Here is a 21,303-nt window from a genome sequence, read left to right as displayed (position 1 = left end):
GACAAATAACAGTGCAGTTCAACAGTGGTGTGCAGAACTCCATCTTGGGAACACACAACTTGTTGATCCTTGCCACGAATTGCAGCAGACGAGCCTACTGGGTTCCACTCCTATCAGCTAAACACAAGAGGAAGATGTGTGGGGAGGTGAAGGGAGTCAAAGGTCTGTGCATCTGTAGCCTATCTTATTGGCACCAGCGTAGAGTATCGTCCATATTTATTTAACTAGGCAAGTCCGTTAAGAACAAATTCTCATTTACAATGACAGCCTACCCCGGCCAAACCCGGAAGACACTGCGCCAATTGTGCACCTCCCTATGGGACTCCCAATCACGGCCGGATCTGATTCAGCCTGGATTTGAACCAGGGACTGTAGTGTTGACTATCCACTCTTTATCATTGGGCTGTGCCACTTGAAACGTTGTTCTTGGACAATCATTTAATCCTCCAGGTTAGATGGATATCATATTGTAAAATGTGTGTCTCCCCTTTTCATAGGGCCTAGATGAGATGGTTGTAGGCAAGGTCGTTGGTATTGATCTGTTATAACTGTCAGTAGTAGCCTATAGGCCTATACTACCCTATGATTTTTGTCATATTAAAAAAAATATTCTGCTAATGTCTCCAGTCATATAAGGTGTATTAGAAAAGCATGTCATGTGTCTATTATCACAGAAAGAAAGGAGAAGAAATGTATCTGATATAGCCTAGACCTTCTCTTTGCCACTACACACTCATGCATTGAATACTGCAGTCTTTTTTTATAGTGATTGGAGTTATATTATTAGCCTAAATTAACTATCCAATCTACTCATCACATTAGGAATATCTTACATAAGTCCACAAATGCGATGATAGATAGTTCCATGGAATGCTTTACCAAAAGGTGCATTTTCATGGTGAAAATATGCTTCCCCAAACTAGAAACTCACGCGCCTACTGTGGGAGAGGGGAGAAGGAGAGACCCGACTCAACTCAAAGTAAACGGTCTATCGTACAGCAGAGCGTGTGTCCAACTCCAAACCTCCACAATTGAGTAGATAAGAGCATATCATGAGCTTACCGTTTACAAAACGGAGCTGAGAGCTCTCCATGCAGAATGGGGCCCATATATAAATATCCCATGTTTTTTTTCTCTCTCTCCCCTACCCCAATCCCATGATCATTTATATCAATAAGGCAACAGATTTTTGTATTTTTACAATTGTTTTATCTTATTGTTACAATGTTATCATCCCACCACCAGGGGGTGCTGCAGCACCTTCAGCACCCCCACTTCCCACGGCTATGCATTCTTCTTCTTCATAGACCTCTTCGTTCCACAGCACTTGCGGAAGCAGACTATGCAGCATTTAACGGTGACGATGACAACAATGAGAACTATAGTGAGTAGCAGAGTGAACACATCCAGACTGTGGTACTGGATCCAGTTGAGGTCGTGAGCGGCAGGTCTCAGGTGTTCCGCTCCGCCGTGACGCATCACAAACTCTGACCAGAACACGGCCAGGTCCAGGGGCTCGATGGGACGGTCCTTATGCACCGCTGACAGCTTCATCATCTTCTCCTTGTAACTGGTGAGAAAGGACAAATACAACAGGATTTACAATATCCTCATAGACAACTAAAGACTGCTAATATAGGAACCACTGTGTCACACTACACAGTGCAATATTCACCTGGGGCTGAATTCTTATGAGGAACTCAGACTTTCATGTAAGTCATGCATGGCTGACAATTATATTTGCACTGAAACTCAATATGCGCGTGTAGATCTCAAGTTAGGATTTCTTCTCTGTACTGTTTGCACTGCTACTTGAGTTCATAGTATCTCCTAGTATTATATAACATGATGTCTGACCTCTTGTCATTGATGACCTTGTTGAGAGCCTCCACCAGTTTTTCTGAGGTGATATCAAACAAGTTGAGCACCTCCCCGACGCCCCTCACTGCCATGCGGTGTACGTTGTCACCCTGTTCAGCGAACAACGGCAGCATCACCATGGGAACGCCATTACAGATCCCCTCATAGGTACCGTGGGTTCCTCCGTGGGTTATAAAGGCCTTGACCCTGGGGTGGCCTAGAACATGGAACATATAACAGAGCATGAAACCATGAAGAAGAAGAAGCTATTGCTTCTCTTTCACAATGGCAACAAAGTAGCATGTTGTGTTTACTCAGAAGAGTACCCATCTGTAACTTCTGTAACCCAGGTGGTTTTCATTATAACTGAGAGACTAAACTAACCCAGCAGCTCATTCTGAGGAAGCCACTTCATCAATCTGACGTTGGCTGTAGCGTTTTTAGGCACTACTCCTGTGTACCTCCACAACACCTGAAAACACAGAGAACAACATCTTACCTCCCTAATCAAGTCATATAGAATCATCTGCCAGTTCTGGATATAGTGTTAAAGGCACACCAGTTTGTAGTGGGATATAAATGTGTCTGGATTGTTTTAAGGTATAGCTCCAGTGTATATTTCCACACAAACTGAACAACATAGAACTGCAGCTTGCCATGATACTTGACATAGTATATGAAGAATGGAGAATATGCAAATGCCATTGAAACTCCACGTAATTAAAGGACTTGTTTTTAGTTTAGACTAACATGCTGACCAGACATGTCGCGTGCACGATCGTTGCAAAATACATTTACACATACATGTTATTCAATCATTGCACAGACGCTCGTGACAGGTGATAAAATAGAAATTGGTTCTATTTGTGACGCTCAACACGCTGCAAGTCCTGTGTCTCAAATCTCCTCATTGGCTTTTAGGAGCATATACCCACGTGGGTGATTGAAAGATCAACTGACGTCCACACTCCAGTCTGTTGTAGTAATTCACTGTAAAGTTGGCTGCCAACTACCATATAAAGTCCAAAGAAGAAAATGAAGCCTGAAGGAAGGAGGAGAGATGACGAGAAACAAATTTGGTTTACCGTTTTATCAGTGGATTAATTGTCTGAGTAGAGGACCATGTGCATTTCAGGTAAAATAACAACCCAATGTTTATATTCCAGGACAAATTAGCTAGCAACAGCAAGCTAAATTGCCATAAATGTTTAATGCTTTTCGGCGTGTCTCCAACTTAATATAGTTGGTTCAGAATTTTTATATTTCAACCTGCGTGTCTTGATCATGTCTGGTGTGGATGTACAAAATCAACACGCGTGCGATTGCACAGGCGCGAGCGATTTGGTCAGCATGTAATAGTGGATTGGAGATTAGGCCTACATGCGTAACATGCATAGTACTGTGCTTCTTCAAACACTGATATCTCAACTGTGAGTGAGAAATGATATCTTTTAAGATTTAGAAAAATATATTGATATTTACAGAAGACGTAGAGACTGTAAAGATTTTGTTGGTCAGAAAGGGTTACTTTTTCCCATTTGGGACATATTCAAGGTGTCCTTACCCTCTGAGGGATCCTGCTGAAGGCATCAAAAAACTGCTTGGCTTTCTCCTCCGGCATCTGAGAGACCATAGAGCCCAGGCTGAAGACCACAAAGCCATCCTCTCCTGACTCATCCACAAACTCCTGCAGATCCTGTTGAGGCACGGTGGGAAGGGTTAGTTAACAAGAAAATTGTTCATTTACTTTTTCGTCATCTAGCAGACGCTCTTATCCAGTGTGACTTACAGTCAATGCATTCAACCACATATCAAGTATTGCAAGTAAAGATGGAGAAATTTGATCATTTATGCTGCTGCTCTTGCTTTTCACGGGAGTGGAGTGTGGTACGTGTAGTTTGTTGTTGTTGGTCATAAGTCAAAAGAACCATATGCATTTCAGGTAAACAACCCAATGTTTATTTCCTAGGACAGATTAGTTAGCAACAGCAAGCTAGCTAAATGTGACTGACCGGCTCAAAATCGGTCTTATGTAGCAAAATTTGAAATTGTGTAGTATTATTTTTTTTACATTGGATAAAAGTAGAGACTCATAGCTTCACTAAGTTTTTGAGGAACAATGGGAAAGTAATTCTGCTTTGAAAGTTGATCAACTTGTGAACTCACTTTTGAGAAAATGGCATTTTGAATGTTTTGGTACCTACTGTAGAGCTCTCCTTTGTCTTCACCCGTTTAGCATTGTTCACACCCGCTTAAGCCAGGTCATGTGATAAACAGTGAGTAGTGTAGTAAAGATTAAGACCAAAAGTGGTAAAAGTAATAGCCTACAATAAGGAAAAATTCCAGATAAACAGAAAGTGTCCAGATAAAAATATTTAATAAATATTAGATGTCGCTTACCCAGACACACTTGTCTAAATTGATAGGTCATCTGAAATAAATGCTATAACCCACAGTCACAAAGTGGTGTAAAAAGTACTACATTGTCATACTTGAGTAAAAGTAAAGATACCTTAATAGAAAATGACTCAAGTAAAAGTACTACTACTCACCCAATAAAATACTACTTTAGTAAACGTCTAAAGGTATTTGTTTAAAAAAATACTTCAGTATCAAAAGTAAATAGAATTGGTCAAATGTACTTAAGTATCAAAAGTAAAAGTATAAATCATTTCAAATTCCTTATATTAAGTAAACCAGACGGCACAATTTTATTTTATTGACGGATAGCCAGGGGCACACTCCAGCAACTCAGACATAATTTTCAAATTAAGCATTTGTGTTTAGTGAGTCTGCCAGATCAGATGCAGTAGGGATGACCAGGGATGTTCTCTTGATAAGCGTGTGAATTGGACAATTTTCCTGTCAACATGTAAAGACAACTTCTGGGTGTAAGGGAAAATGTATGGGGTAAAAAGTACATTATTTGGTGGAGGAGAGTCTACTGATGCTGAAAGACAAATTCCAGATACAAATATTTTGGCATTATTATACAATAGATAGCCGTAATCACTGTCAGACACACCTGTCTAACTTGATTGGTCATGTAATCATCTTGTGAAGATGACATTCCCAGATAACATTACTACACATAGATCATAAACATAATGTTAGCTATCAATCCAGCAATCTAATGTCAGCTATCTAGCTAACAGTAAACTTTAACTTGGTCTTTTGTTCAGACATGTAGATAGCTAGCTAAAAAATATACCAACATATCCCAATCCATAGAGTACTAACAATACAAACTGATTGTCATAGCTAGCTAAAGTTAACCAAACAGGTTCAATGTTAGCTAGTTAGCTAGCTAACATTAGGCTATAACTAGCAATGTGAAATGGCATTCTGAGATAATATTACTACACACAGATCATAAATGTAATGCTAGCTAGAGAGCTGGCCATCTAATGTCAGCTAGCTAGCTAACTGTAAGCATTAACTTTCAATGAAAACAACTTTCTGACTAAATTAGAAACGTATAATATCTGAAACAGTAGCTAGACTCTTACCCGTATACATGGATGAACGCTTCACGGCAGACTGCAACCCCTTTCATCAAATAAGATGTCCTGTGTCATTTCTGTTTTGTTTGTACAGCTTGCTTGTTCTGTTGTTCTGTCTAGTCACTCTGGGTTACACTGACTGTGCAATGCCATAACTTTAAGAATCATCTTAAGCTTTAACCCCCACCCAAACTCCATTTTACTCGCCGTAGCAGAGCTGGTTAGGCTGTTTTCATGTTATCCAAAGAGTTGGTGACTATAAGTGTGCCCCTGGCAACAATTTAATTGCGCTTTTTTGCCAACACCGGCCATATTCAACCAGTGTTGAGCGTTCGTAAATTCATCAATTATTCTGCGCTCTGGCACACTCAGACGAGAGTGCTATGAAACAGTTGTTGCAGTGACGTTCTATTGAAATGGATACTTGCATAGTCAAGTCTTTTGTTAAATTTTACTACGCGATATATTAAAAAATGCATCGTTAGACAGAATGGCTGACCAATCCAAACTCATCTCTCGGCATGTCCAGCCCACTTATTATCTCAGACAATCATGGGTAGTGTGAAGGTTGCTGCCTTTTTCTGTGGCTTAACCAACTAGGCTTGTTATTTAACAATTGTATTTGTATTTACAGATGGCATAAAAGTTTGTTATTAAGGCACATGTAAGTTGGAGAAGGCATTTCTGCCCCCCAAAAAACATATTCAAGAAGTCATTTCTGTCCCCAAAAATGTTTTGATTAAAAAAAGTTTAAGTTCAAACGGCTCTCCTGTGAGGTAGTGACCTACGACATGTGTCTAGTTTCCTGAAACGGGTTACAAATGTCCATGAATGTTTCATGTGTGTTTCGATCTGTTCCAAAATTAATATAGTTGGTTCACAATTGGTGTTGGTATTGTAACCTGCGTGACATGAACATTTCTGGTGGGGATAGATAAAATCAACATGCGCACGATGTTGCATGCAGATGTGTGCGCGGATCCAGTTTGGTCAGTATGTTAAAGGCACTGCGTGGTCAAACTGACGTCTGCATGTTGAACTTTTATTGCACACGTATCCAGATGATGCTGCGTACCATTTTGTGCAACGATGCGCTATAGGTGTGATCGAGGTGTTATGGTATTAATATTTCTTGCACTTTGCAGTACAGGGCAGTGCTGTTGTGAAGGAAGTTGTCAAGGAAGTGATTTTGTGTTTATACAGGATCTCCCGCCCTCACCTACCGTCAACCAATCATGTCAATGCAGAGCTACACGGAGCCCTCTGCATTATTACAACATTTGAGAGGCGCAAGGCAATGCAATATGGAGCTCAATTTGCCCTCTGCGTGCCTCTGAAGGCTCAGCATTGCATCACACCATCCATATGGAGCCTCCGACCATATTTTTGGTTCAAGCACAAATGGTCTCTTAGTCTACTATAGTGCGAGTCGGCTTGGTTGGTGGTTGGTGCTGTCTCTCCCTCCTTTCTTCATGTTCACTCACTCACAGAACTGCCCCTCTCCTGCCTGCTCAAGCGGTACCTCTCTCTCCATCCCTCCAGTGTTGCCAACTATTTTTCAGTGAGATATGCTATTGGCTCCTTGATTTGTCGCTAGAAGTCGCTAGATGATGTTTTGCCATTGTCGTGACAACACAGCTGCGGTCCCCGACATAGTGTTTTGGTCCCCTCTGCCACTGCACACCACCGCCTCTTGAACTTCTCAGCTCCTCTCACTCTCATTTACGGATTAATTGAATGGAAAAAGTAGCTAAACGCTATCAAAACCATAGTATCCTCTGTGTCAAAACTCCCCAAAGGCAGCCTGTAAGTAGTTGAATTTTTCACCATAATCTTTTACCAAAAAACTGGAGGGGTCTAAAACCTCGCTAAATATCGACAAAATCTCTTAAGTTGGCAACACTGAGCCTATCGCGCTTTATCAGGTCCTTATAATAAAAAATGAAATTTCTGCCTTTTCCCTCACCGGGATTGGAACGTGTCTGGATCTGTCTATATGGAATGGATCTAGCTGTCCTCGGGTCTGTTGGGAACGGGTCTCTATATTTTATAATTTTATTTATGTACATCGGGTCCAGGTTAGGAAAGCCTCAGGTCCATTTCAGAATGTGTCCAACTTTTTGGACACTTGTCCAACTAGTTGGAACTAGAACACAATAGGGCTACTCAGTTCTTCTGTTAGATTATAGTGGCCACAGTCCAGGGGGAAAGAACTGTGCTATGTCCCAAATGGCACCCTATTACCTATGTAGTGCATTATTTTTGACCAGGGCCCAGAGGGCCCAGAGGGCTCAAAAGTAGTTCACTGTATGGGAAGTATGGTACCATTTGAGGCACATCAATGCTGTTCCTGGCTCAGGTTTCACTAGCTGAACACAGTCTTTAGAGAAGAAACAGGTTGGAGGGTAGTTCAGAGAGGGACATTCCCCCAACATTAATGTTAAGCAATACTTGAGTGTTAGAACAGTCTTTGGTCTGGTTAGCAAAATATTGACTGAAGGAGGGAAGGTGAAGTTGTGAAAGGAGCCCATTCTCTGATAACACACCCTGTATTCATAGAAGACAAAGGCATAATAAATCATATAAGAATCACAGCTAACCCTAACTCCAACCCTAACCCCACAAAACAAACCCTGCAGAGTAGTTTCCCTTCCTGAGGTTTGTAGGGTTGGAACTAGAACACAATAGGGCCCCTCAGTTCTTCTGTTAGATAATAGTGGCCACAGCCCAGGAGGAAATAACTGTGTTATGTCCTAAATGGCACCCTATTACCTATATAGTGCATTATTTTTGACCAGGGCTCAGAGGGCTGACTGAACACCGTCTTTAGAGAAGCGAGAGAATGGAGGGTAGTACATAGAGGGACATTCCCCCAATGTTAATTTTGAGCAATACTTTTCTTTCTACAACATATGAGAAACCACACCTTAACTTTCCCTGCACATCTATCTGCCTTGTCCTTTTCCCTTACCCAAGCTGAAGGACGTGGTTAAGAAACTTTTGAAAAGTAATGGGTGCGATTATGGAGCATTTCTATTGGTGCATTGCTTTTTATATTCCCTAAAACATTGTCAGGATTACTTGTGTTTGGCATGACTCCCATAGCACTCTGGCGTCTTTTATCAGTAGCCACAATACTTACAATTGACAGGAAAGTAACTTGACCTCTAGGTTACACCAGGTTTGACAGATTGCAAGGCAAACAAGATGGTAATTGTACATGATGTGCAATTGATGGGACTTGCTTTAACTCTTTCAAAATATTTTTGTGATAGTGGTAGAACTTTGAAAAGTGTAACTTTACTATTTAAAGCAAAGCACTTACATATAGTCACTGTTGAATGTAGTAAAATAATTGGTCTGATTTACTTTGATAGACTACTATATCAACCATATTACTTTGGATTGTGGGGCATTTAGATCGCAAAAAATGTCTAAACTACAGTTATTGCGTGAAAACTAAAAGAAGAAAGACATAAGACAAAGTGATTTTCTGTCATAAAATGGGAATAAAAGGGAGGATCATGTGGACAAAACTCTTCACATAGCAACTCTCATTCAAGCTGTGGGTTTCAGATAAAACAGGTGCACAATTTACTTTTGTAAAACATTCAGTGTAAATGAAGTTTGATTTTAGTTGAAAGATGATGTGATGATTAGAACGTTTTAGGCTACAATTTGGGAAGAGAGATGGGATGGTGGATCTAGTGATGACAGCTCTTTAAAAGTATTTTATGGTTGTTGAAGAACTACGCAGAATAGGTTTGTATGCAGACCTACTGATAGCTAGCTGTTGTTCTATCTAAAAGATTAACTCTTTAGGCTAACAATGATCACTGAAAAGTACAGTTCCTGAAGAAAATGTGGTGTGTTTGCTAGCATGTATGCTATTGAAATACATTATAGTAGTGGTAGTTTCAGGAGTTGTACTGGTGGTGATTGGTTATAGTTTGAGATGTGGGTAGATGAAAATCTGTATTGATTGATTGGTTGGTTGGTTGATAGGATAGGCTAGCCTGGACATGTGAAAGTCTGTTTGGTGTCTCTAGCTTGAACGGTTCAAGAGTTACAATTATTGCTGGTAGGTATTATATGCGAACCAGAGATCGGTAGCAATGCCCAGGAACAGAGCAGGACCAGAGCTAGTGGGGACCAGAGCAGTAGTTGTGGTCAGTAGTTGTTTGGTCAGTGGTTGTGTTGCAGATTCTTTGGACCCTACAGTATGAAAATGGTCAGTAGTTGTGTGGTTGTGGTAAGTAGTGGTCAGTAGTTTTAGTCAGTAGTTTAGGTAAGTAGTTGTGTGGTTCATTATTTGTTGTCAATAGTTGTGTTCAGTAGTAGTGGTCAGTACTTTTATGGTTGTGGTCATTAGTTGTGTGGTTCATTAGTTGTGTCAGTATTGTGGTTGTGGTCAGTAATTGTGGTCAGATGTTGTGGCCACTAGTTGTGGTCAGTAGTTGTGTGATTGTGGCTGTGAGTATGGTCTGTAGTTGTGCTGTTGTGGTCAGTAGTTGTGTGTTGACTAGTTGTGTGGTTGTGGTCAGTATTTGTGGTTGTCATAATTTTTGCCAAAACTTCACCATGTGCTCCTCTGCATATGTGAGTGTCCATAGCAACGGGTCTGTTTGGGCTGCTCAATGATGAGACATGAGAAAGCTGTTAGCAAGCTACTTTTTTTGTCCCTTTAAACTCAGATAAACAGCTGTAACTTTGAATTGGTAGTAGAACTTTTGTCCGACTTGTTGGGGAAGGGGTCAGTTGTTTTGGGGGGAAAATGGGGGAAAATGTGTTAATGCAGTTACTAAAACAGCTGTATAGTTAGATCCGTAGAATATATTTTGATAGTGTAAAAGACCGATCTGTATGTTTTAAAGTTTTAATTATATTTCTAGCTTAAACGGTGTAGGAGGAGTAACGTTCCAAATTAGAAGAAGTAGAAGTATGACAAGATTTTGAATGAGGACGTTTGCTTCGCTAGTCCCATTAATGAGAGCTAGTGGAATGTGGGCTGTATAAATGTGAGGAGAAGCTAGTTGGTAGATAAACAGAGAGCTGTGTCCAGTCAGTCCCTATGGAGGAAACAGAGATCAGGTTACAGCTGGCCGCTAGCTGAGTGTCTGACAGGCAGGTAAACACAACATCTGGGTTGTGGGACAACACCCAACAGTCTGATTGACTGTCCCTTTTAAACACCTAACAGTCTGATTGACTGTCCCTTTTAAACACCCAACAGAATATTTCTGACTGTTTTACAACATTCGGGCTTCAGAGGAGAAAGTAATCTCAGTCTGTCAAAACATAACGATCTTGAAAAGAGATGTGGTCCCAAATTAGAAAGTAAGAGAAGAATTTGATAGCTTGAAATTAAATTTAAACAAGTTAAAATGTCTGAAATTTATCCTTGAGGAATGTCTGATGTGGTACAACTGCCGCTGCAGTGAATCTATCCATTAAGGCAGGGTGTCAAACTAATTCCACGGAGAGCCGAGTGTCTGCGGGCTCTTGGTTTTTCCTTTCAATTAAGACCAAGACAACCAGGTGAGGGGAGTTCCTTACTAATTTGTGACCTTAATTCATCAATCAAGTACAAGGGTGAAGCGAAAACCCGCAGACACTTGGCCATCTGTGGAATTAGTTTGGCACATGTACCGTAAAGGTTTCTGGACCTGGATCCATATAAGATATAGTTTGCACAGCTCTGCACAGTTGAATTTTTTGCACAGTTGAAGTATTTATAAGAAATTTACCTCTGGAAGTGGATCTCTTTTACCACAGTTGATGCCTCCAATGTGGACCATGTTAGGCATCGTGGGTTTGGGATACTCAAAGGAGTAGTCATACCTCAGCAGCCAGATCGCCCCATGACCCAGCAGTTCCCTGTACGTCAGGTCCTTCTCCAGGTACCTACTGGTCAGCTCGTCAAAGCTAGCAAACATTACTGTGCACAGGTAGCTCTCCAGACCGTACATGAGCATGTTCTTAACTCTCCCTAGGAAGTCCATGTGGTCAGTGTTGCCGGAGAAGAAGCGTGGTACGTAGGATGGGGGATTGGGGCACTGGGCAGCCCTATCCTCCATCCCACAGGGGATCCCCTTCAAGAAGTACACCGCTGGAATGTTGAAGGACTCAGCGATGATGGATCCACAGGGTAGGAAGGGGTCAGTCAGCATCATCTTGAACCCTTCTCCTCTCAGTCGCTGCATCAGGGGCTTGTCATACAGAAGACCCTCACAGCCTTTCACCTGCATGTCAGTGAAGTCAATCAGGCCCTGCACGTTCATAAATATGTCCGTTACCTTTGGGGTCTTGCGGAACATGTCGTCCTTCAATTTGTCGATGTTCTTGTCCAGCTGTGCCTTGTTGAAGGGGACCCTAAACATCTCAGTCCTGTGGTAGTCAGAGCTCTTGATGAGGATGGATGTCTCAGGGACCAGCACCACCATCTCATGGCCCCTGGCTGCAAGCTCCTTCACCAGAAGCTTCATACTCAGCCAGTGGCTCCCTTCTACAGGCATCACCAGGACCTTGTCCCCCTGGATGGGCCTTGGACACAGGGCTAGGCAGCACAGCAGAACCAGCAGTCCCAGCCTATGCCCCGGCGTCAGCCCCAGCCCCTGCTTAACCACAGGAACACTTTTCCCCCAGCCCATGCCTCTCTGCCTCTCTTTTCAGTTACACAAGCTGTGTTGTGAGAAGGACACTAACTCCCCGAGGTCTGGCACTGAGTGCTACTGAGAGGTGGCTAGACCTCAGACTGGGAGTATGTGTATCCCTGCTAGGTCTGGGTCTGCATGTGCAAGCAGGCTGTTATATAACCCTAGTCAGTCCTTCCTGTGGACCAAAGTCTAACTGCAGGCTGAATGGTTCAGGTTAATGATTCCTTAGGGCAATTGAGAGATGGAGAGGATTAGCTCGCTAGTAATCTCAATGTGACAGCCTTAACATACAGTATAGAGTAGCTGAGTTGGTTCTGGGTGCTGAGATTAGCTGGATACTGGCTAGTGAGTTATAATGCAAAAGTATTACAGCGATACTGATGAATAGTTGGATTTACTACTAACAAGTAAGCATTGCTAAGTTAAAAGGAAGCAACAAAAAAAATGCTTCTTTCCAATAGTACTCATATTGTTATAAGTTGAATTGTTCTTAGTTCTACAAAAAATGTTGTCAGTTATTTATTAACTTCCCATTGATCAGCATGACATTGGAAAAGAAAAGTAACACGAAAGGTAACCCGATATCACAGGAAGGCTAAAAAGATCATCAAGGACAACAATCACCCGAGCCACTGCCTGTTCACCCCGCTATCATCCAGAAGGATGTCAGTACAGGTGCAACAAAGCTGGGCCCGAGAGACCGAAAAACAGCTTCTATCTCAAGGCCATCAGACTGTTTAACAGCCATCACTAACATAGAGGCTGCTGCCAACATACAGACTCAAACCTCTGGCCACTTTAATAAATGGATTTAATAAAGTTATCACTAGTCACATTAAATAACGGCACTTTAATAATGTTTACATATCCTACATTACTCATCTCATATGGATATACTGTATTCTATACCATCTACTGCATCTTGCCTATGCCGTACGGCCATCGCTCATCCATATATTTATATGTACATATCCTTATTCATCCCATTCCATTTGTGTGTATAAGGGAGTCGTTGTGAATTTGTTAGATTACTTGTTCGATATTACTGCACTGTTGGAACTAGAAGCAGAAGCATGTCGCTAGACTCGCATTAACATCTGCTAACCATGTGTATGTGACCAATAAAATGTGTTTTGACACAGAGCATGCAACATGCAAGTCATAGTTACACTATTAACCCTGCTCTGGGAGGAGTCATGGTGGTTTTCTAACCTTTGAGTTATACACTAAAGCTCAAAGTATTCTCATATTTTGTGAGGAATCTTGACCATTACCTTCAGCTCCTCCCCTTTCTTCTCCCACCAAAAAACACTGACACGCAAACTTACGCTCTCAGTCGTGCGCAAATCTCCACGCACACTGGACCTCGTCGGAGCTAAATATCGTCTTTGTCCGCTTCGAGGCTAGCAACACTGAACTATGCATGAGGTCACCAACTGTTTTCTGATGGCTGTAGCTGATGTGAGTAAGACCTTTAAACAGGTTAACATTCACAAGGCCGCAGGGCCTGGATTACCAGGACGGGTACTCAGACCATACGCTGACATATGTAGCTATGAAATGCTTTCAAAGGCTGGCCATAGCTCACATCAACACCATCATCCTAGACACCCAGTACACACTCCAATTCGCATACCTTCGCAACAGATCCACAGATGACACAAGCACTATTGCCCTCCACATTGCCCTTTACCACATGGACAAAAATTACACCTACGTGAGAATGCTGTTCATTGACTTAAGCTCATCATTGAACATCATTGCAACAACCTTTCCCTCAACGTCAGCAAGGAAAAGGAGCTGATCGTGGACTACAGGAAACGGGAGTGTCGAACATGCCCCCCATCCATATCGATGGGACTGTTATCAAACAGGTTGAGAGATTAAAGTTCCTCATTGTCCACATCACTATGGAACTATCATGGTGCACACGCGTCAACACAGTCGTGAAGACGGCACGACAATGCCTCCTTCCCCTTCAGGAGGCGTAGGTAAGGCAACTGTTTGGCATCCGATCGCAAGGCGCTACAGAGGGTAGTGCGTACAGCCCAGTACACCACTAGGGTTGAGCTCCCTGCCATCCAGGATCTCTCTACCAGGTGTGTCAGAAGAAGGCCCGAAAAAGTTTTTTTAGCCTATACATACATTTTTTGTAAGAATGAGATATTTCATTGCATTATACTTGTAGCTAATCAGTTACAAGGTAATGAAAAAATACAGATTGAGGGCTTCATTCAAATTGAGGACAGAGAAATATGTGTACACCAGGTAAAGGCTTCTTGAATGCATGGCTTTGAGATGTAAGTTAACAAAAATATGAATTGCCATATTAGGCGTAACTAGGGTTGCAAAGGGAGGGTATATTACTGAAAACTTTAGAAGTTTACCAGTAAACTACCAGAATTTTGGTATCGTTCAAGGATCTATCACAAGACATATCACATGTGTCTGTAATTATCTCTAGCCCTCTGTGTGGCCTTATCACATATAAAATATATAAAATTTAAATGAAATTGAATGACAAAGCTGCAAAACATTATCTTAAATATAACCATCAACTAAATTAATACCATTGGTGTTTTAATATGAGGTTTTCAGCATGAAATATCCTACAAAAAATGTTTTACACACTTTTTTATTTATTTTGCTAAGTCAATATTTATTTGATTTTAATGTTTTGGTGTCAAACTGCTATCTGTTGTGAAAAAAGTCAATAGTTGGAAGAGTTGCAGCGTTAATTGAAAATGCCATTGTTGAATAGATGCATTTTTCATAAATTAGTCTATTTTCTCTTAAACCAAATGGTCTCTCTACCAGAAGGTAATGGACAATATGGACACAGATATAAAACATGTATTCTATTTATAAGGGGTGTCAAAGTCATTCCAAGGAGGGCCTAGTGTTTTGTTTTTTCCTTTCAATTAAGACCTAGACAACCAGGTGAGGGGAGTTCTTTAGTAATTAGTGACCTTAGTTCATCAGTCCAGTACAATAGAGGAGTGAAAACTCACAGACACTCGGCCCTGAATGTAATGATTTTGACACTTGCTATATACAGTGGAGAGAACAAGTATTTGATACACTGCCGATTTTGCAGGTTTTCCTACTTACAAAGCATGTAGAGGTCTGTAATTTTTAAAATCATAGGTACACTTCAACTGTCAGAGACAGAATCTAAAACAAAAATCCAGAAAATCACATTGTATGATTTTTAAGTAATTGGCAATTGTTCTGAAACTTGTCAGTCTATTCTTGTTCTGAGAAATGAAGGCTATTCCATGCGAGAAATTGCCAAGAAACTGAAGATTTCATACAACGCTGTGTACTATTCCCTTCACAGAACAGTGTAAACTGGCTCTAACCAGAATAGAAAGAGGAGTGAAACCAAGGCTTTTACAGTTACAGAAGTCAACAAATGAGAGCGCCTGGGGAATGAGAGTGGAGTTAGGCACTGCAGGGCCTTGATTAACCTCTACATCACCAGAGGAGGAGTAGGATAAGGGTACGGCTAAAGGCTGTAAGAACTGGTCTAGTACGTTCAGAACAGAGTAAAGGAGCAGGTTTCTGGGCCCGGTAGAATAGATTCAAGGCATAATGTGCAGCCAAATGTATGGTAGGATGTGAATACAGTGGAGGTAAACCTATGCATTGAGTGACGATGAGAGATTTATTGTCTCTAGATACATAATTTAAACCATTTGAGGTCACTGCATGTGTGGGAGGTGGAACTAAAGGGTGAGTAGGGCTAGAGGCGCTACAGTGAAATAAGGCAATAATCACTAACCAAAACAGCAATGGACAAGGCATATTGACATTAGGGAGAGGCATGCGTAGCTGAGTGATCATAGGGGTCCAGTGAGTAGCTAAGCTGGCTGGAGACACGGGGATGCAGAGCGGGCCGGGGATAGCAAACTAGCAGAAGGGCCTTAGAGGGACGTAGCGACGGAATTAGTCTGTTGTAGCCCCCTCGTGTAGTTATGTCGGCAGACCAGTCGTGATGGATCAGCAGGGCTCCGTGTAGTAAAAGGGTTAAGGCCAATTGGCTAAATAGGTATAGTGGCCTAAAAAATTGGCCGATGGGCCTCTTCAGCTAGCCAGGAGATGGGCCTAGCATAGGCTAGCTCCAGGCTAATTAATGCTTGCTTCAGGACAGAGACGTTATCAGAGTGGCCACTCTGATAGCAGCTAAGTAGCTGCGGTGATCCAGGTGAAAAGGTCCAGAGCCTGCGGTAGGAATCTGGCGATATGGATAAAAATAAGTCTGATATGCTCTGGTTTGAATCGCGCTCAGCAGACTGGCAAGAGTTGTCCGGGCTAAGGTTAGCTGATGACCGCAAGCAGTGACTAGCTGACTACCAGTTAGTAGCTAGTTAGCTGGCTAGCTTCTGTTGGGGGTCCGGTTCAAAAGTAAAGAAAATAGCAGATCCATACCACATTGGGTGAGGTTGATTGCGGGAGATTATGTTGAAGTTGAGGTTAAGAAAAATATTTTTGAAAATATATGCAAAGAAAAAATATTTTAAAAGATATATACACGGGACGGGACACGACAAGACAAAGACAAAGACGTCTGACTGCTACGCCATCTTGGATTTCGTTGGGCCAGTAACCGAAAGGTTGCTAGATCGAATCCCCAAGCTGACAAGGTAAAAATCTGTCGTTCTGCCCCTAAACAAGTCAGTTAACCCACTGTTCCTAGGCTGTCATTGTGAATAAGGTAAAGGTTAAAAAAATAAGCCTATGCATAAGTTTGAAAATGCATATGGGTGTTTTGAATTAATCATCACCTTAGAAAGCACTCTCCATTTACTTTGTTGGTCGTTGTGGATGTTGTTTCAAAGCCTATTTTTTACACTAGCTTCAACCTGCTGTTGACACTTCCAACCTTAATTGGATCATCACAGTGAGGTGTTTTAAAAGCAGGATACTAAATTCAGCAAAAACAGAAACGTCCCTTTTTCAGGACCCTGTATTTCAATGATAATTCGTAAAAATCCAAATAACTTCACAGATCTTCATTGTAAAGGGTTTAAACACGGTTTCCCATGCTTGTTCAACCAAAAACAATTAATTAACATGTACCTGTGGAAGAGTCGTTAAGACACTAACAGCTTACAGACGATAGGCAATTATAACAACGCCCACCCATGGCACGCGCTCCAGCAAGTATATCTCACTGGTCATCCCCAAAGCCAACACCTACTTTGGCCACCTATCCTTCCAGTTCTCTGCTGCCAATGACTGGAACGAATTGTAAAAATTGCTTAAGTTGGAGACTTATATCTCCCTCACTAACTTTAAGCATCAGCTCTCTGAGCAGCTTACCAATCGCTGCAGCTGTACATAGCCCATCTGTAAATAGCCCATCCTACTACCTTCCTCATCCCTGTATTGTTTTTATTTACTTTTTTGCTTTTTTGCACACCAGTATTTCTACTTGTACATCATCATCTGCACATCTATCACTCCAGTGTTCATTTGCTAAATTGTAATTACTTCGCTACTATGGCCTATTTATTGCCTTACCTCCTTACTCGATTTTCACACACTGTATATAGATTTTTCTATTATGTTATTGACTGTACTTTTGTTTAGCCCATGTGTAACTATGTGTTGTTGTTTTTTTTCGCACTGCTTTGTTTTATCTTGGCCAGGTCAGATTTGTAAGTGAGAACTTGTTCTCAACTGGCCTCCCTGATTAAATAAAGGTGAAATATTTTAATTTTAAAATAAGGTCACAGTTATTAAAACGTAGCACACTAAAGAGGCCTTTCTACCGACTCACCAAAAGAAAGATGCCCAGGGTCCCTGCTCATCTGCGTGAACATGCCTTAGGCACGCTGCAAGGAGGCCTGAGGACTAAAGATGTGGCCAGGGCAATAAATTGCAATGTCTGTACTGTGAGACGCCTAAGACAGCGCTACAGGGAGACAGGACGGACAGCTGATCGTCCTCGCAGTGGCAGACCACGTGTAACAACACCTGCACAGGATCGGTACATCCGAACATCACACCTGCGGGACAGGTACAGGATGGCAACAACAACTGCCCGAGTTACATCAGAAATGCACAATCCCTCCATCAGTGCTCAGACTGTCCGGAATAGGCTGAGAGAGGCTGGACTAAGGGCTTGTATGCCTGTTGTAAGGCAGGTCCTCACCAGACATCACCAGCAACAACGTTGCCTATGGGCACAAACCCACCGTCGCTGGACCAGACAGGACTGGCAAAAAGTGCTCTTCACTGATGAGTCAAAGTTTTGCCTCACTGGAGGTGATGGTCGGATTTGCGTTTATCATCGAAGGAATGAGCGTTACACTGAGGCCTGTACTCTGGAGCGGGATCGATTTGGAGGTGGAGGGTCCGTCATGGTCTGGGGCTGTGTGTCACAGTATCATTGGACTGAACTTGTTGTCAATGCAGGCAATCTCAACGCTGTGTGTTACATCCTCCTCCCTCATGGGGTACACTTCCTGCAGGCTCATCCTGACATGACCCTTCAGAATGACAATGCCACCAGCCATACTGCTCGTTCTGTGCCTGATTTCCTGCAAGACGGGAAAGTCAGTGTTCTGCCATGGCCAACGAACAGCCCAGATCTTAATCCCGTTGAGCACGTCTGGTACCTGTTGGATCGGAGAGTGAGGGCTAGGCCCATTCCCCCAGAAATGTCCGGGAACTCGCAGGTGCCTTGGTGGAAGAGTGGGGTAACATCTCACAGCAAGAACTGACAAAGCTGGTGCAGTCAATGAGGAGTACTTAATGCAGCTGGTGGCCACACCAGATACTGACTGTTACTTTTGAATCCCCCCTTTGTTCAGGGACACATTATTCCATTTATGTTAGTCACATGTCTGAGGAACTTGTTCAGTTTGTCTCAGTTGTTGAATCTTATTTTCATCCAAATAAATCAAATCAAAGTTTATTTGTCACATGCGGCGAATACAACAGGTGAGTTTATTTTGATGACACTTTTTTAAATGTGATTTTTGATTGCATTTGCATTGATGTCAGAGTGGTTAAAGAGACAATAGGGCACTGAGTACCAGGCCATTAGAAGCGGATGGTCGTTAGTAAATTGGGTACTACTAAAGCATGTCCATTGTGCATAAAAGGAGATTACCGCGACTCAGCGGTCACGAGGATTTTTACTGCGGTCTTGACCCATGACTGCCGGTGTGACAGTAACACGGCCACTGCAAATGTCCTTGTCAGGAACCTTAGCCGAGTAGTTCGTTCAGGAATCCATCTGTCTCTTACGGAAAGCAACCGGCATGCATATCAGGAGTATCTCTCCTCTCTCAGTAGCACAAGTTTGAGTTCATTGGTGTTGGGTTTACATTAACCTTTGCTAGAAGCGGTCTGTTTGATGGCTTATATGGGATCTTCAGTCTGAATTGCACTAAATGTTCCATCCCTTTAAGCTCGCATGCTATATCAAATTGTATTGTTTTATGGACACTTACATTTTGAAAGTTCTTTTATACTCAGCAATGAAGAATTGACGATGGAACACAAGGTGGTCATAAAAATAACTAACATTGCTTTGTCCTCTCTTTCATGTTATGCTACCTTGTTCAACACCGATGCTGGCAAACAATGACAAGATCCTGGAACTCCTCACTGCTCTGGTTCCTTCGTCAGCGCTATGTGTCAGCGCTATGTGTCAGCTCTGATCTATGGGCTGCACACTCCTGCATCGGTGTTGCTTCTCATCGGTCACGGCTTGACCCTCAAAATTATGGGCCACAATCTTCTACTGCCTGCGATGTTTCACTCTGAGAGCGTGGAGCCTACATGAGTTCCGGCACTAATTACTATTATGATCATGATTGCGTCATCCATATGGTCCTGTAACTAGGTTGCTTTTTTCTGCATCGCATCTGATACAGTATATAACACTGTTAGCTCAGGTGGGTGGCTGGCACCCAGCACTGCGCCTATTTTGCAGGTGGTTGTTTGGGCTCGTACGTAGAAAACTCTCACGCACAGCTCATATTGCTCAGCAAGGCCACCTGGCGGTGCATCTATATTGCAGGTGGTTGGCTGTGTTCACATGTAGAATATCCTCATGATCCAAGATGACAGCTCATCTTGCCTCATCGAGGGTACCCGGTGGTGCGTCATATGTGAAATAGTCATACGGCTGCGTTAGCTCATGCTACACATATGTAATACGTACACATAGGCCTAGTAGTCAGTCATGTATGGTAGAATGACCTTCGCTGGTCTATTGAGAGCTCTTAAACGGTGCATTCTGTCGCACACCTAGTTAATCAGCTGGCTGTAGTTATAATATCATCTTCATGTGACGCTTCGCCTGGGCTGTGAACTATCCTGAAGGAGCAGCTGCCCTAACACCAAACCATGCATCTTTTCTAATAAATGGTTAAACTTACACGTGATGTTTTCTTTCTGAGATAATATACACGGAGTGTACAAAACATTAGGAACAACTTGTCTGGATGTCCTTTGGGTGGTGGACCATTATTGATACACAGAGGAAACTGTTGAGTGTGAAAAACCCAGCAGCGTTTCAGGTCTTGACACACTCAAACAGGTGCACCTGGCACCTACTACCATACCTTGTTCAAAGGTATGTTGTCTTGTCCATTCAACCTCTGAATGGTGCACATACACAATCCATGTCTCAATTGTCTCAAGGCTTTAAACCTGTCATCTCCCGTTCATTTACACTGATTTGAAGTGGATTTAACAAGTAACATCAATAAGGGATAATGTCTTTCACCTGGATTCACCTCGTCAGTCTATGTCATGGAAAGAGCAGGTGTTCATAATGTTTTGTACACTCAGTTTCTGTTCAAATTTCATATTTAAATGGCAGAGAAGAATATGAAGTGATTTAAGTGTCCACAGAAATTATATTTGAATTCAGTGTTTTTGAAATTGTAATGCACAAATTGAATGATTACTTTCATAAATTTAACTTATATTTAATGATTTGAAACTGAATTATATTTAAATTCAATATACAGTGCCAGTCAAAAGTTTGTACACACCTACTCATTCCAGGGTTTTTCTTTATTTGTACTATTTTCTACCTTGTAGAATAACAGTGAAGACCTCAAAACGATGAAATAACACATATGGAATCATGTAGTAACCAAAAAAGTGTTAAACAAATCAAAATATATTTTCTATTTGAGATTCTTCCAAGTAGCCACCCTTTGCCTTGATGACAGCTTTGCACACTCTTGATATTCTCTCAACCAGCTCATGAGATAGTAACCTGGAATGCATTTCAATTAACAGGTGTGCCTTTT

The 21,303-nt window shown here is 42.0% G+C and overlaps 2 protein-coding genes across 3 annotated transcripts in view; one reads left to right on the top strand and one right to left on the bottom strand.

Moving 5' to 3' along the window:
- Positions 1-21,303, top strand: part of csrnp3 (cysteine-serine-rich nuclear protein 3) — a 61,750-nt gene that overhangs the window by 18,421 nt on the left and 22,026 nt on the right. The window lies entirely within an intron of this gene.
- Positions 1,187-12,157, bottom strand: LOC124042779 (UDP-glucuronosyltransferase-like). Its single transcript, XM_046360891.1, has 5 exons — positions 11,111-12,157; positions 3,425-3,556; positions 2,245-2,332; positions 1,858-2,077; positions 1,187-1,570 (listed from the first exon to the last, which is right to left on the bottom strand). The coding sequence occupies exons 1-5, from the start codon at positions 12,011-12,013 to the stop codon at positions 1,285-1,287; spliced, it is 1,629 nt and encodes a 542-aa protein (XP_046216847.1). The 5' UTR covers positions 12,014-12,157; the 3' UTR covers positions 1,187-1,284.

The sequence above is a fragment of the Oncorhynchus gorbuscha genome, linkage group LG01, assembly GCF_021184085.1.
Source record: "Oncorhynchus gorbuscha isolate QuinsamMale2020 ecotype Even-year linkage group LG01, OgorEven_v1.0, whole genome shotgun sequence".
In the NCBI taxonomy this organism is placed as follows: domain Eukaryota; kingdom Metazoa; phylum Chordata; class Actinopteri; order Salmoniformes; family Salmonidae; genus Oncorhynchus; species Oncorhynchus gorbuscha.
Note: the sequence above shows the minus strand (reverse complement) of the source record. Positions and strands in the feature narration are given on the sequence as shown.